At 40.9% G+C, this 13,087-nt stretch overlaps 1 protein-coding gene across 1 annotated transcript in view; it reads right to left on the reverse strand.

The window, feature by feature from the left end:
- Positions 1–13,087, reverse strand: part of babam2 (BRISC and BRCA1 A complex member 2) — an 85,428-nt gene that overhangs the window by 24,122 nt on the left and 48,219 nt on the right. The window contains exon 7 of the mRNA XM_073465498.1: positions 5,305–5,414. Coding sequence (XP_073321599.1) covers positions 5,305–5,414 — 110 coding nt within the window. The remainder of the gene's footprint in view (positions 1–5,304; positions 5,415–13,087) is intronic.

Consider the following 13,087-nt stretch of genomic DNA (forward strand, 5'->3'; position numbering starts at 1 on the left):
TATTTCAACACAGTATAACATTAGACAAATCTTGTTCATAACATAGGAATAAATAACTTCCACAAAAACAAATGACATAAAAGTTGCCACCCTCCACTTGAGTTTCATTTAGGCCCAGACGACAAGGCAAAGATTCTGAATATAGTTTAAAGGTTTTCTTTTTTAACGGCGAAACGACTAATGAAAATGTATTCACATACTCTTCGTATCATGGTTAAGTCAACAAGTGGGGGGCAGCCTCAATATTAATCTGCACTTGCTGTCACCAAAACAACCACAGACTCTTTAAGGATGGAAGTAAAAAAAGATTCTAAAACAAAGTGTACATAGACAAGATAGCAGTACAGGGGATATAAGCTTGAAAGAAGGAAGAATAGATATGTGGACAGATAGAGGAAAAATGCACAGACAACAGAAAAATGAAAAAAAAAAAGGATTGGATGATTGATTAGAAGCTGGACTGACAGAAAGATTGCATACATATGAACATTTTGACACTGAATAGATGTAGTCGATATGACAGCCTGTACCAACACTGAAATCCAGCGGTGCAAAAACCAAAGCTGAGCCAATTTCTGGAGCTGTCAACAGCAGCTGCACTATTTCATAAAATTAGAACTGATTTAAACAATTTCCAAAGCTGTATTTGATGTGAATTTTATTTTGGCATTTTGTGATATTGTGCTCGCTCGGGTTAATGCAGAAGCTCCTGAATGTCGCTGTCTATCAAACGCTTGCTAGAAAAACAGAGAGAATGTGCAGGAACGCTGCAACAAATGAGCTTTCCTCTTCACTGGAGCCGATGCAGAGAGCTACACAAGACCAAAGACTAACAAGGGTCAGTAAGGACATGGAGGAAAACTAACAGGGTAACAGATATGCATGAACACGTACAGCAAAAGGCTCACACACATCCGCATGCTAAATTAAGTAGCGTCCACAATGAATACAACACAAATGCGCTCATGCATGAACTCGCACACACATGCGATCGTTTGTCTTCAAACAACGGTGCAGAAGACATACATTTTTGCCCTGGGTCATGAATTAACACACTCCCACACAGCTGACAAAAAGGTGCACAAAAGCATGTAGTGGAGCATATTCATACACGGCCTTGATATGCATATGTGCAAATATCTCAAGACAAAGAGGCAACATTGAGCAGGAGAAGAAGGGTGGTAAATGAGAGCTTGGCTCACTGTGCCACTGTTAAGCCTCTGCATTTTGAGATGTTTCTTAGAGGGTTTAGATGAGGAGGATTTGTTTTATAGCTTCTCCTCCTTTATCTAACCCCCCCTCTCCGCCGCTTCTCCTCCAGCAACCACCCCTCGCTATCCCCTGCGCCGTAGCTTCCCCACTTCCTGCTCTCCACTCTACTGCCTTTAGCCTCCTTCTGTCTGTTCTCCTCACGCAACTGGCAGAGGAGGAGAGCCTCTAACACCACTGCAACAGCTTCAGTCTGGAGCCGTGGTGAGGTCAGTCTCCCTCACAATCACACACAGATCCATCATTAAACAGGCAAACACATGTGTAATGAACATGCATATGTAAACCCTGAGGTACTCTGAAATATTACAAAAATGTAACATCGCTCTTGGTAATATTAGGTTTATCTGTGCGGAAAGGTGTCCATCAAAACAGCAGCATTTCATATTTAACAGGACCAATTAATAGCACTAGGGCTGCATTATATGGTTATAAAAAAACATATTGTGAATATTATTACAGATATCATGATTGTGATATGATTCACAATTTTTGGGAGTAATCATTTTTCATTGAAAAAACTATTAAAATCGTGATGATGTGAAAAAAAACGCACAGCGCAAAAAATAGACAGCATAAATATGACTTTTTAATTAAAGCTTTTAACTTTGTATTCAGTAATTAATATTACAGTAAAAACATAAATGGAAAATATGGATGTTGTGCTCCATCAATGTTGGGAGAACTGTGTTTTTTAAAAGGAGATATAGCAATCTCTCTTATATTTTTGCTTAGATATGCTCTTACACATGCACAGCACGGAAAAAAATGAGGATTATGCAGGACAAGCAGTAGGTAGGTGACCTTTGTTTCATGTGGTGTAATTAGGGTATTTGGTTGCAGTTGCTGCATGGGTATAAGGTCCTGTCACAGTTAATTTTTACATATTGGAGAGGAGGAGCGTCTGTGTGTGTGTGCGCATGTATGTGCTTTTGTGATTGTGTTGAAGAGTGATGAGTGGATACACACAGTAAATGAGAGAGAGATAATGTGAAAAAAACATATGAAAATGGCAGGAGACAGAAGATAGGAGGAAGGATTTGATTGTTGTAACAATAAGAAACAACTGGGGAGAACCAGAGGAGCCACGGAGAAGCATGGAAGATGGGGATGTAAAAAGGAACATGGTGAGACAGGAGGATGAGAGAGAGCGAGTGAGCTAGAGAGACAGAGCAAGAGAGAGAGAGAGAGAGAGAGAGAGAGAGAGTGTGTGGTGTTAGTGGGGGGGGAGCAGAGGTCTCCTAACCTGGTGCGACGGGGCGTGTGCTTGTAAATAAACATCAGCCTGAGATTATTCCGAGCACGAAAGCCCAGACCGAGGGGCCCTGAGGTCAGAGTGGGCCCATACCTGGCTCTCACACAGACACACACACACACGCGCGCGCGCGCACACACACACGCGCGCGCGCGCGCACACACACACGCGCGCGCGCACACACACACACACACACACACACACACACACACACACACACACACACACACACACACACACACACACACTCCCTCTTATCTACATCCGCACCTACAAAGACTTTGTGTTGAGAGCAAAGCCTATTCAAATACTGGTGCACACACACAAACACATGAAAACAGACACATACATTTGGGATATAAAAACCCACAAGCATGCATGCATCCAAATACACACACCTCTGTACGCACAGACACACACACACACACACACACACACACACACACACACACACACACACACACACACAAATGTAAACTGACAAATGAACACAAACACATACATACACACTTAATCTAGCAAGACAAAAAATGGATTTGAACAAAGAGAATACACACACTGCTGAAGTACCCACTCACACAGTGCCCACAGACTCACAGAAAACATTCCACACAACCCTGTACACACACACACACACACACACACACACACGCACACAAACGTCTCTGTACTGTTAACACCCCAGATGTCTGTAGACATCCAGTCATCCCGAGCTCAGACAGTGTGTGTCATCCATCTGATTTTTTGTTCTTCCCTTGTTGTTTTTGAGGAACCGACTGATGAGTCCAGACACTGGGATGTGGGATTATTCACAATGACATAATATGGCGCTAGATTCACAGCACATTCACGCTAATCTGTCAACTACATCTTGCAATTCAGAAACAGAACAAGTAGGCCCACATCACCTTTGGCTGACCCCCACTCTGCTGCTCCCTGTGATTCTAAAAGGTATCTTGTCTTAACAAAAAAATCCCTGGAACAAACTTGATGAACTTTCTCCCTTTATACTGGATGATTAAAACAACATTTATACTAAAAATATACAGTGGCAAGGCTTGTTTGTGACTATTACTTTTTACTTCACAGAAATGCTACTGCAATTTCTTACTAACACCAAGAAAGTGGAGCACATTACACCAGTCCTTAAATCACTGCACTGACTTCCTGCGTGTCAAAGGATAGATTTTTAAATTTTTATCACTTGTCTATAAAGCACTAAATGGTCTTGGGCCTAAATTAATCTCTGATCTACTCTCTGACCCCTCAGGTCATCTGGTACAGGTCTACTAAGTGTTCCCAGGATCAAAACCAAGTAAGGTGAAGCAGCTTTTAGCCTCCTGAATACCTGAGGTCTGCTAAAACTGTCAGCTCATTCAAATCAGGGCTTTAAACATTACTGTGGCTTTGAAATAATAAGATTCATAGAATTATTTTAATCTGTAACTATTTATTTGCTTGCTTTTGTTTCCATTGTCTTTAAAATGCAGTTTTAACATTTTCTGTAAAGCACTTTAAATTGCCTTGTGTCTGAATGGGGCTGTATAAATAAACTTGCCTTGACTTGCATAATGAAGGTAAATGTTAATGATAAACTAATTTCATGGACAAAATGACACAGTACACCACTTCTTTTAGCATCATTACAAAATAAAGGTCATTTAGATGGAAATGGTAAAACAACCTAGCGCTGCAGTATGTGGTAAAAAACATCATATTGTGATTATTTTTGACAAATAAAATGAGTTATAAGATTCATGTTCCAAATAGTTTTTGCATCACTATTTTAATTTTTACTGAAAAACCTATTAAAATCTTGATGATGTGACATTTACTAACCTCTAGAGAACACAAACTGAAGGCCAGGACATCTCTGCAGCACTACAGTATTTCATTGTAATCATGTTTTGTCACACATTTTACCATCAAACAAAAAATTGCAGCTTCTTCGATTTGAAAGTTGCACTTGGCCATTCGATTGAGATATTATTTGGATTGATTATGCAATGCTTAACCAACCTACATGTCCATAATAGCAACCTTGTGTCTGTTGTTAATGGAGAGAACAAAATTATCATTTAATTTACATGAGAAAAATATGGGATAAAGGATAAATATAGTTGATTCTCATTCATTGTTTGCTCATTCATTTGCTGTCCTGTCATTTCATGTGGTGGCAAAGACTGCATACACAGATTACAAAATTAGAGTTGGGCATGATCCGATCTAATACTGATATCAGGTGCTGATATTGGTGTAATTCACTTAAAGGATATCAGACTGACGTCACCACTCCACATACCAACCCAGATTTTACAGTTCAATTGATTTATTATCAATTTCCCATTGCGCTCTTGGAAATTCTCATTACTTCTGAACTCATGTATAGAAATATACTTACTATTAGTTAACAATGCATTGCTGAGTTCATGTTTTTCATAGCTTAAAAGGAACTGCCATTGCAATTTGCTCTCCTACACCTGTTTGTATGTGATGCATACTTGAAGTAAAAAAAAAAAAACTGCATTGGAATACATTTAAATTATTATATTTTTGCAGACTCTTTCTTTTAACAAGAAGTGCTGTGTGGTTTACTAAAGCCTTGTGTAACCGTACACACAATACCAACAATAACAACAACAACAACAATATTGGCAGATATTTAAATTTAGGTATCGCAATCGGATTGGAAGTGAACGAAAGTGGATCAGTGCATCTGTACATTTAACTAAATCAACCGATAAAGCATCAATAAAAACATATAGATGTGATATGCTTACTGTTCAATGCTGGGGGAAAGGTAGAGTTTAGGGAAGACTTGTGTAGCCTCAGCATCCTCAAAGCTCACTGAGAGAAGGGCCACATCCTCCCCAGGGTCCAGCGCTGTATCCTGAGAAAGACAAAGTCAGGTTGGTAATGTTATTTAGTAAGAGCAATATTGAAACACCACTGAGATGAAGCTGGGACTCATTTACATAGCTGCAGCCTGGAAATGAATTACTTTGCAGATTGTCTACAAGTTTAAAGGTCAATCCACAAGCATTTTCAGAAGAGTTTTGGACTTCAGTCACTTGCCTGTCTCGTGGAGCAGACAAACTTCCATTGAACCATAAAGCAAGAATCTCTGTCTGTCTGTCTGTATGTTATTTGCATATCTCGAGAACTGTTCATCCAATCTACTTCGCACTAGGCAGGTTTGCTGCATTTTGAATAAACAGCGAACACCGCTCTGTGTAGCAGCTCTGCACTCTGGCTTCAGGGTTCTGCAGACTGAAGCTGGATTCACAAGGGATCCCTCTCACGTGATCTCATGGAGAAGGAGACGTAAACAAAATGGAGATTAGTGTGGTGCAACAACTTGATGTAGTAACATGTTGCAGTGAGAAAAAAAAACAAAAGCAGAGGGTTAAACTAGTCTGGATGAGTGGGGAGATGCGGTAAACATTGGTTGTCCATTCTTCAGCAATAACTGGAGTTGAGATTTTAAGTTTCTGCCAACAGTAGTATGCTGGCTAACGTTAGCCTTAAGGGCTAGAATGTTTTCCGTTGCTTGGCAGCACTGTCAGCTGCTCAGGCATCTCTCATTGGTTGTTGTGGTCCGGCTCGGAAAGTACCGATGTAATCATCCAGAATCATCCATGTTGTATCATCGGATACTACACTAGTTTTACCAAATTCTGAAAAGACACACTGGAAGGTGGGGCAAAAAAACGTTAATCAATAATAATCGTTCCACTGGAGATTAAAGGTGTGTGTACTTTGCGTACTTTGTGTGTGTTTGTATGAAGTGGACTAGCTTGTTCAATTGTCCACTTTGTCCACAAAAATCACTGGATGCAGCTTCTCTATTTCCACCATAGGTGTGGGGGCAGGGAAAGTCAGATGCCGTTGGTCAATCTGACAAGCACTCTGTTTGAAGCAAACTGATCTCTTTCTGTTTGGTTCCAAGTTTTCAGGTAGTCACCAATCCATCAAATTAGCTACTCTTCAGAACTTTGCAGATCATATACTTCTGTATGTGCACAACAAGTGTGCGAGTTCCAAAATACCGAAGGAAATGGAAAGGAGAAGAGGAAAGACACCAGAAGAAACATCTGTTTTGTTTCATGCCACATTAGCTTCAAGAGCTGCACTGTGAGGCTGAGCTGATGACTGGAAGCACCAATCAAATCATGTGTGAGATGGAAGCAGAGGCCACCCGGAGCTGCTCGCTGCAAACCTCGTCTGTCTCTTCAAGGCTCTAATTTCTCATTCTGTGATGTTGTTCCTAGAGCATGGCTACTTCTCAGGCACTGTCATTAGTGCAATTCCATATCAAGTACCATTCTAGGCTCTCTCTCCCAACAGAGGCTCGGCAATGTTAATCAAATGTCTTACAGATGGTTTGAACTCATCCATTTGTTATAATCGCTGCCCGCTGTGGTGAGAGGAAATCTAACCACCATACATGATGGACAGAGGCACAGCGCAACCAGTTTGCAGCAACGCAGCCTCAAATGTTATCAGGCTTATTAACTAATTACACACGCGTTGGCTTGCTGATCGCAAAACCAAACTGACTATTGGTTTGAGAAACACATGGCTGAGTGGGTGGATAAAGGAGGAAAATTCCTTCACTGAACATTTTCTCTCCAAGTGGAGTGGAACTAATATCTGTGCATGTAATCTAATGATTTTGACCACTGCATTTAATTAAAGAAAAAACACATAAATTAATCCAAAACAGTAAAATCACTCAAAATTTAAGTTGGTTGAAGGACCAGATGTACAACAAACATCACAGGGGCACAGAAGCAGCTCATACATTAGGTTTGGCATTATGTAACAGACTGCAAATAAAAAAAGGGTCATTAATGAGCAGTTCTTTAAACTACAGTACATTTATATCGTAATACATGCAGCTATAAACAGTCACAACAATGGCTGCAGCTCTGCTGACTATCATGCAGCCTGCCTTGTCGTGGCAGATACATTGGGGGGAAAGACATAAGGAGTAGAAGGGAGGCAGTGAGAGACAGAGGGGTGTGTGGCATCCAAAAGTGTTGCCTGATGGAATCAGCTCACATCAATATAGTGTGCATCAGTAAACAAGAACTGCTCTCTGTCTCACAGCACTGCTCGCGGCTTCTGCCGCTGACGATATGGGACAGATAGGAACAGGCATGGAGATGTGGGGCTGGGGTGGGCGTGGGGCATTTGGAAAAGATTGTTTTGCTCTAGTTTGTAGCTGTCAAGTCCCGTTCTCATCTTTAAAGGTGATTTAATGGATGCTTCCTTTGGACTGGGACAGAGTAAACAGACAGATGAGAACCAACAGGAAGGTGAGAGGGCCAGATGAAGAACATGGGGCAGCTCTGTACGGGCTGCAGTGGACCATCCCTCGATTCGGTCAGACCAAGGGCACTGTTAAAGGGACAGCCTTTTTGTGGAATGATTCAGACTCATCTCGTCCAAGCAGACAGCGAAGAGCTGTCACAAGTCATATTGCATCAGTGGAACAAACAAACAAAAACTAAAGGCAGACCCTTTAACTTTTAGCTATTGCCATTCTAAATTAATGTGCTGTGCAAGGGAGCTGAAACTATGCAGATAAAAATAGTTCTTTGGTCCTTTGTAGAGTTATGTTTAACTATACATCAAACTTTACATGTTTACTATCTTAGTGTAGTGTGTTAGCATGCTAACATTTGCTAATTATCACTAAACACAAAGTATAGCTGAGGCTGATGGGAATACTTTTTGTTCAGTTATTTCATCCCAAACTTTTGGCCTTTTCTCATCTTCAGTGGGCATGAATGGACCATATTCATGATGACCAGATTCTTCTGACATCATGCTCAGGGCAGGAAGCTTATATGCTGGAGTAAAGTTAACTGTCTTGTTATCTCTTCACCCTTTCACTTCCAGGCTTAAATGAATGTTTCGAAGATGTGTGTTGATATTTCAGAATTAATTTATGCCTTTCCTACAGTATTGTGTAACACCATCAATGGCAATGTGAGCAAGGATGTAGTTGATTGCTAACCTTAGCTGTTGTCTAACGGTCGCTATAGAGTTATCTTGAAATATGGGGCAGCGTTCCTCTGGATTTTACTATCTATCGTCCTTTTAGCTGCTGATCAATTGGGAATCAGTGAAATGATAACGAATTGTCAGATTCTCTACGTTTATACCACTTGCGACCTGAAACACAGCAGTATGACTTTATCCTTTTTTCTTAACAGCATTTGAACTTGAGTGTGACTTCAGAGGAAAATAGCCACCATGTGAATATGGTCTATGTGCAAACCAGATTTCAAGGCAACCCATGCAGTAGTTTAAACAATTCATTCAAAGCCAAAAATGTCAACCACGTGGTGTGACGCTAAAGGGAAAGTCAGGGAATCACCAAATCATCTTCAGCAGACATGAACGTCAATCCAAAAACAATATCAGTGATGGAGACAACAACACGGGTGATAAAATAGTTGCATGTTCAAGTAAAGAATATCAAAGAGAAGCTATAGTAGAGGAAATATTTTTGTTGTTAAGCATTACAGTGCTGTGGCACAGCCAACGAAGGGATTCATATTAACTTGACTGTCATTTGTGGCCTTTAGAACTGTCGGACAAGGCAATGCAGCTGTCTGATATGACTGACAGAAAGATTATGAACAGTTTGTCATTTTTACATCCAGTGTAAGTAAACGGATACCGAAATACTTAAAAAAATAATAATAAAAAATCTTCATCTTCAGAACCACTAACGCTCCATGACCTGTAGCTTAGAACTTAAGCTTATGATCTCTGAAGAATAGAGAAGTATAACTTGCTTTCAAAATAGCTTTTTGATGATTACTGAAAACAAAACAAAGACATTTGTCTCAGAAACTCTGCACTGCTCAAATTTCATGATGAAAAAAAAAAACACAGTGTACTTAGTGGGGTGTCCGTGCACTGTGGTGGTAATTCAGAGGCGTTTGAAAACTCCCGTGATTTTCTTTTCCCAAAACTTTGCAAATCTACGCAGGAAGTTTTAAAAAGACAGCATATTGAGAACAAAAGTTGACCTTTTAACCCGGCCGCCTTGAAACCATTACTTAAATTGAAACAGAAGAGCTCTTCCCTCTGTAATGAAATAAAAGCCCCCAAATGGCCATTACTGTTTCTGTGCACACATACACACATCTTAAGCCCTTTTAACCAAATACACTTGAGGGCAACTGCTGCTTGCTTATGTAAAGAGTTATTCGAGAAGGAACATTAAAAAAAGCCTTTGCTCCACAGGCCACAGGCAGGACCCTTAATGAAGAGACTTCTTCATTGGTAAGTAATGAGCACTGAAATGGCCTCGGTCAGAGGACTGCAAGACAAGGAGGGCGTCCTGCAGGGGTGTTGGTTGGACGTTAAAGCAGTATTTACTACATGCCCCTGGGGGATGTGACTCAACTGCTCAGGGACTGGATTTAAGAAAGCGGGTGAAGACTGTATATGCGTGTGTGTGTGTGTGTGTGTGTATGTGTGTGTGGACATGAAGGTTAGAGGGTGCCTCCGAGTCAAACCCTTTCACGTGGCCACCACCCCATGTCTTCCATCCCCCTTACTCTTTCAGACACATGGGTTCATGAGCACACACAAATGCACAGACACTTTTCCTTGTGTCCGTCCTTGTGTCTCCTGATGCCCCGGCCTCTGGCATCTCCTCTGTGTCGCTTGTGACAGGTTGGAGATGTGACAGCTGTCCTTATGCCAGACTAAGTCTGGCCAAAGTCACAACACACACAAACACACTCATCCGCAAACACTACACAGGGGCTCTACTGCAGGGCTAGTACGGAGGAGGTAAGGGCACTTTGTCCGCCTTCTTCGCCCAACTTTAAATGTCATGCCCAACTTAATGGGGTGGCTTGACTGACAGCAGGGTTGTTGTGCAAGGACATGTCCAGCTTCTAGGCGAGCAGCTTTGAGTGCCCCTGTACATATGCTGGACACAGTGTTGCTTCCCATTCTGAAATGTACAATAAGTACAAGGCAGTGGCTGCAATTCAGGTAGGATGTTATGAAAAAACCTCAGATTTTCCACTTGGTTATCAAGGCTAACTTGGGGTGCTTTTTACATCTACCCTGTTTGGTTCCATTTAAATGAGTCCTGGTGCATTTGGTTGGTTAATACGGCTCATTTTAGCTGATGTAAAAGCTGTCAATTGAACCCTGATTTGAACCAAACAACTGGACAGAGATGCCAAAACTGTCTAAATGATTTGGCTTCATGCTTCATGGTTACAGTCCTTTCTTTGTTGGCAAAAAGTCAGTGAACACAAACCGGACCAGAACTAAAAGGAAACAATGTATAACTTTTATTGTTCTAGACCAAATTACCTTGCAAGCATTGGTGGATATATCTGTGTGAATTTACAGTGCTAATGAAATGACAATTGGCTTGATTAACCTAGAGAAATTCTACCAAAGAAGGATGAAGCAGTAGAAAAGGAATACGAAAGGTTACAAATTTTGGTCACTGCATATCTTCTGTCCTGTAGGAACATCTTACTGGTTTCCACCTATGTAGCCTGACAGAGTTCAGGCTTTGGTGTCTAATATTTAAAGAAGGTATTATTGAAATCATTAAAATAACTGTTATGGTTGGTAAACAGATGAATATGGAGAAGCATATTTCCACAGATGATTGAGGTGCAGATATAGTCCAAGACCAGACATGTAAAGCAGAATCGATTCAGTATACTACACTGGGTGTCTGAATAGATTAATGTGTTTAAGAACAGTGTCTGGCCCGCTCCCACTTATTCACAAAAATACAGCCCTTGGATTTAGTTGTCTGATTGTCAAGTGGCTGAAAAAGCTTAATGTTATGCCCACTTCCTACATTTTTACAAAGGAGAAGGGTATGATGAAATCTTGCTGCTGTACGGCCACAAGCTGAATTGCATTTTTATGTTAATATGACCTATTTTCTGCGATTGGACCATTGATGGTAACATTTTTAAATTATGGCTGGTTATCTTCTATAGAAAACCCTTCTATAAGGTGACATCGTGGAAGTGTTGAACTTTCTGCAATTCACCTTTTTATGTACCAGCTATTCAGGTTTGCTGTATGTAAAAAGTCAATACTCTAAATAAAAGATGAAGGTAAGCATCTGGGCAATTTATTTATTCTATTCAGAAGTTTTTGTTTCAATTCTCCAACGAATACATTTCAATGTGCTCTTGGAAGTAATGTTGAGCATAGCAGCACAAAAACGTATCTTTTGTATTCAATGTCAGGAGCCTTGAACAGAACAGAAACAAAAAGCATTGACCTGTGCAACATGTCAAATAAAAGTTTGAGACCTTTAACAGAATATAGTAAATTAATGTCTGACATGGTGAGTTATGTGTTTGTGTCAGCCTTCTCGTAGGTTGACAGAGACTTACGCCATCCCACCCTTAGGGCGAGAGCACGAGGTCAAGGTGGCAGCTGCCAAAATGTCTCATTGCATGACTTGCAATGTTCTGATTGAGAAAGAGAGTTGAGGATATTGTTCCTAATGATGTGGTGCTGCCACTGCTGCTTGTGGGGAGGGGATGAGCAGAGATGTGGTGTACTCCAGGGGCCATGATGATCCCACTTCCTCCACCTCAAAATACAGAACATTGCAAGCGCAAGCACAAGTCACCATATCCCAATTGGCACGCATGTCCAGCAGGACTTGATGCCCTCTTCTGAAGCATCTGCCCTCTCCCATGTCTGTCCATCTCTTTCTGGAACTCTCTTTTCCAACACACTCTCAGCTCATGCTATAACTCAGGCTGATGTAAGATGGAATGGTAGATGATTAACCAGGTAACATTGTGTCACCACATAGTTGTACCCCATGCCAGGTCTTAATTTTGACATGAGCACAATAGGCGAGAGATTACAGAGCACACATGCTCCACCTGGAACCATGTTGGTAGAACGGCACCCAAACACACCTAAACACTGCCCTGTTGCCACAGTCACAAAGGCTTTGTGCATGGGGAGTGTTTGCAAACTTAATAAAACGAATATACTTGCGTGCGTGTGTGCGTGTATGTGCTTGTGTGTGTGTGTGTTTGTGTGTGTGCGTGTGTGTGTGTATGTGTATGTGTATGTGTTTGTGGAGCATACAGGTCTTTGAGTATAATGGGTGTGGCGACAATTCTCCAGAATTAGTTGCCAGAAAGTTAGTTAGTGAATGCAGTCATACTGCTTTCTTTAACATAATCTTCCTAATTAAGGTGCAGGCTTTGGGCAATGAAGTGTTGAGTGGGGCACTTTGTAAGATATGACTAAAATTCAAAGCTAGTTCCAAAAGTATAGGGAACAACATACAGTATCACAAGAGTAACCACCAAATGCTGCTCATTTTATTACTTGGTCGCTATCTATCTATAACAAATGCTATGGTCAGTTTCAGTTCTGCTGTCATCTTTACCTTTCAATAAGTCACTCTAATCCAGTATAATGGGAATAAAACGAAGCAATAACAACAGTGAATAAGTCACAAGTGCAATGTATTGCAAAAGACTTGAAACATCTCCACCCTGAAAACCCACACCCTTA

Source organism: Pagrus major, chromosome 5, assembly GCF_040436345.1.
Source record: "Pagrus major chromosome 5, Pma_NU_1.0".
Classification (NCBI taxonomy): Eukaryota; Metazoa; Chordata; class Actinopteri; order Spariformes; family Sparidae; genus Pagrus; species Pagrus major.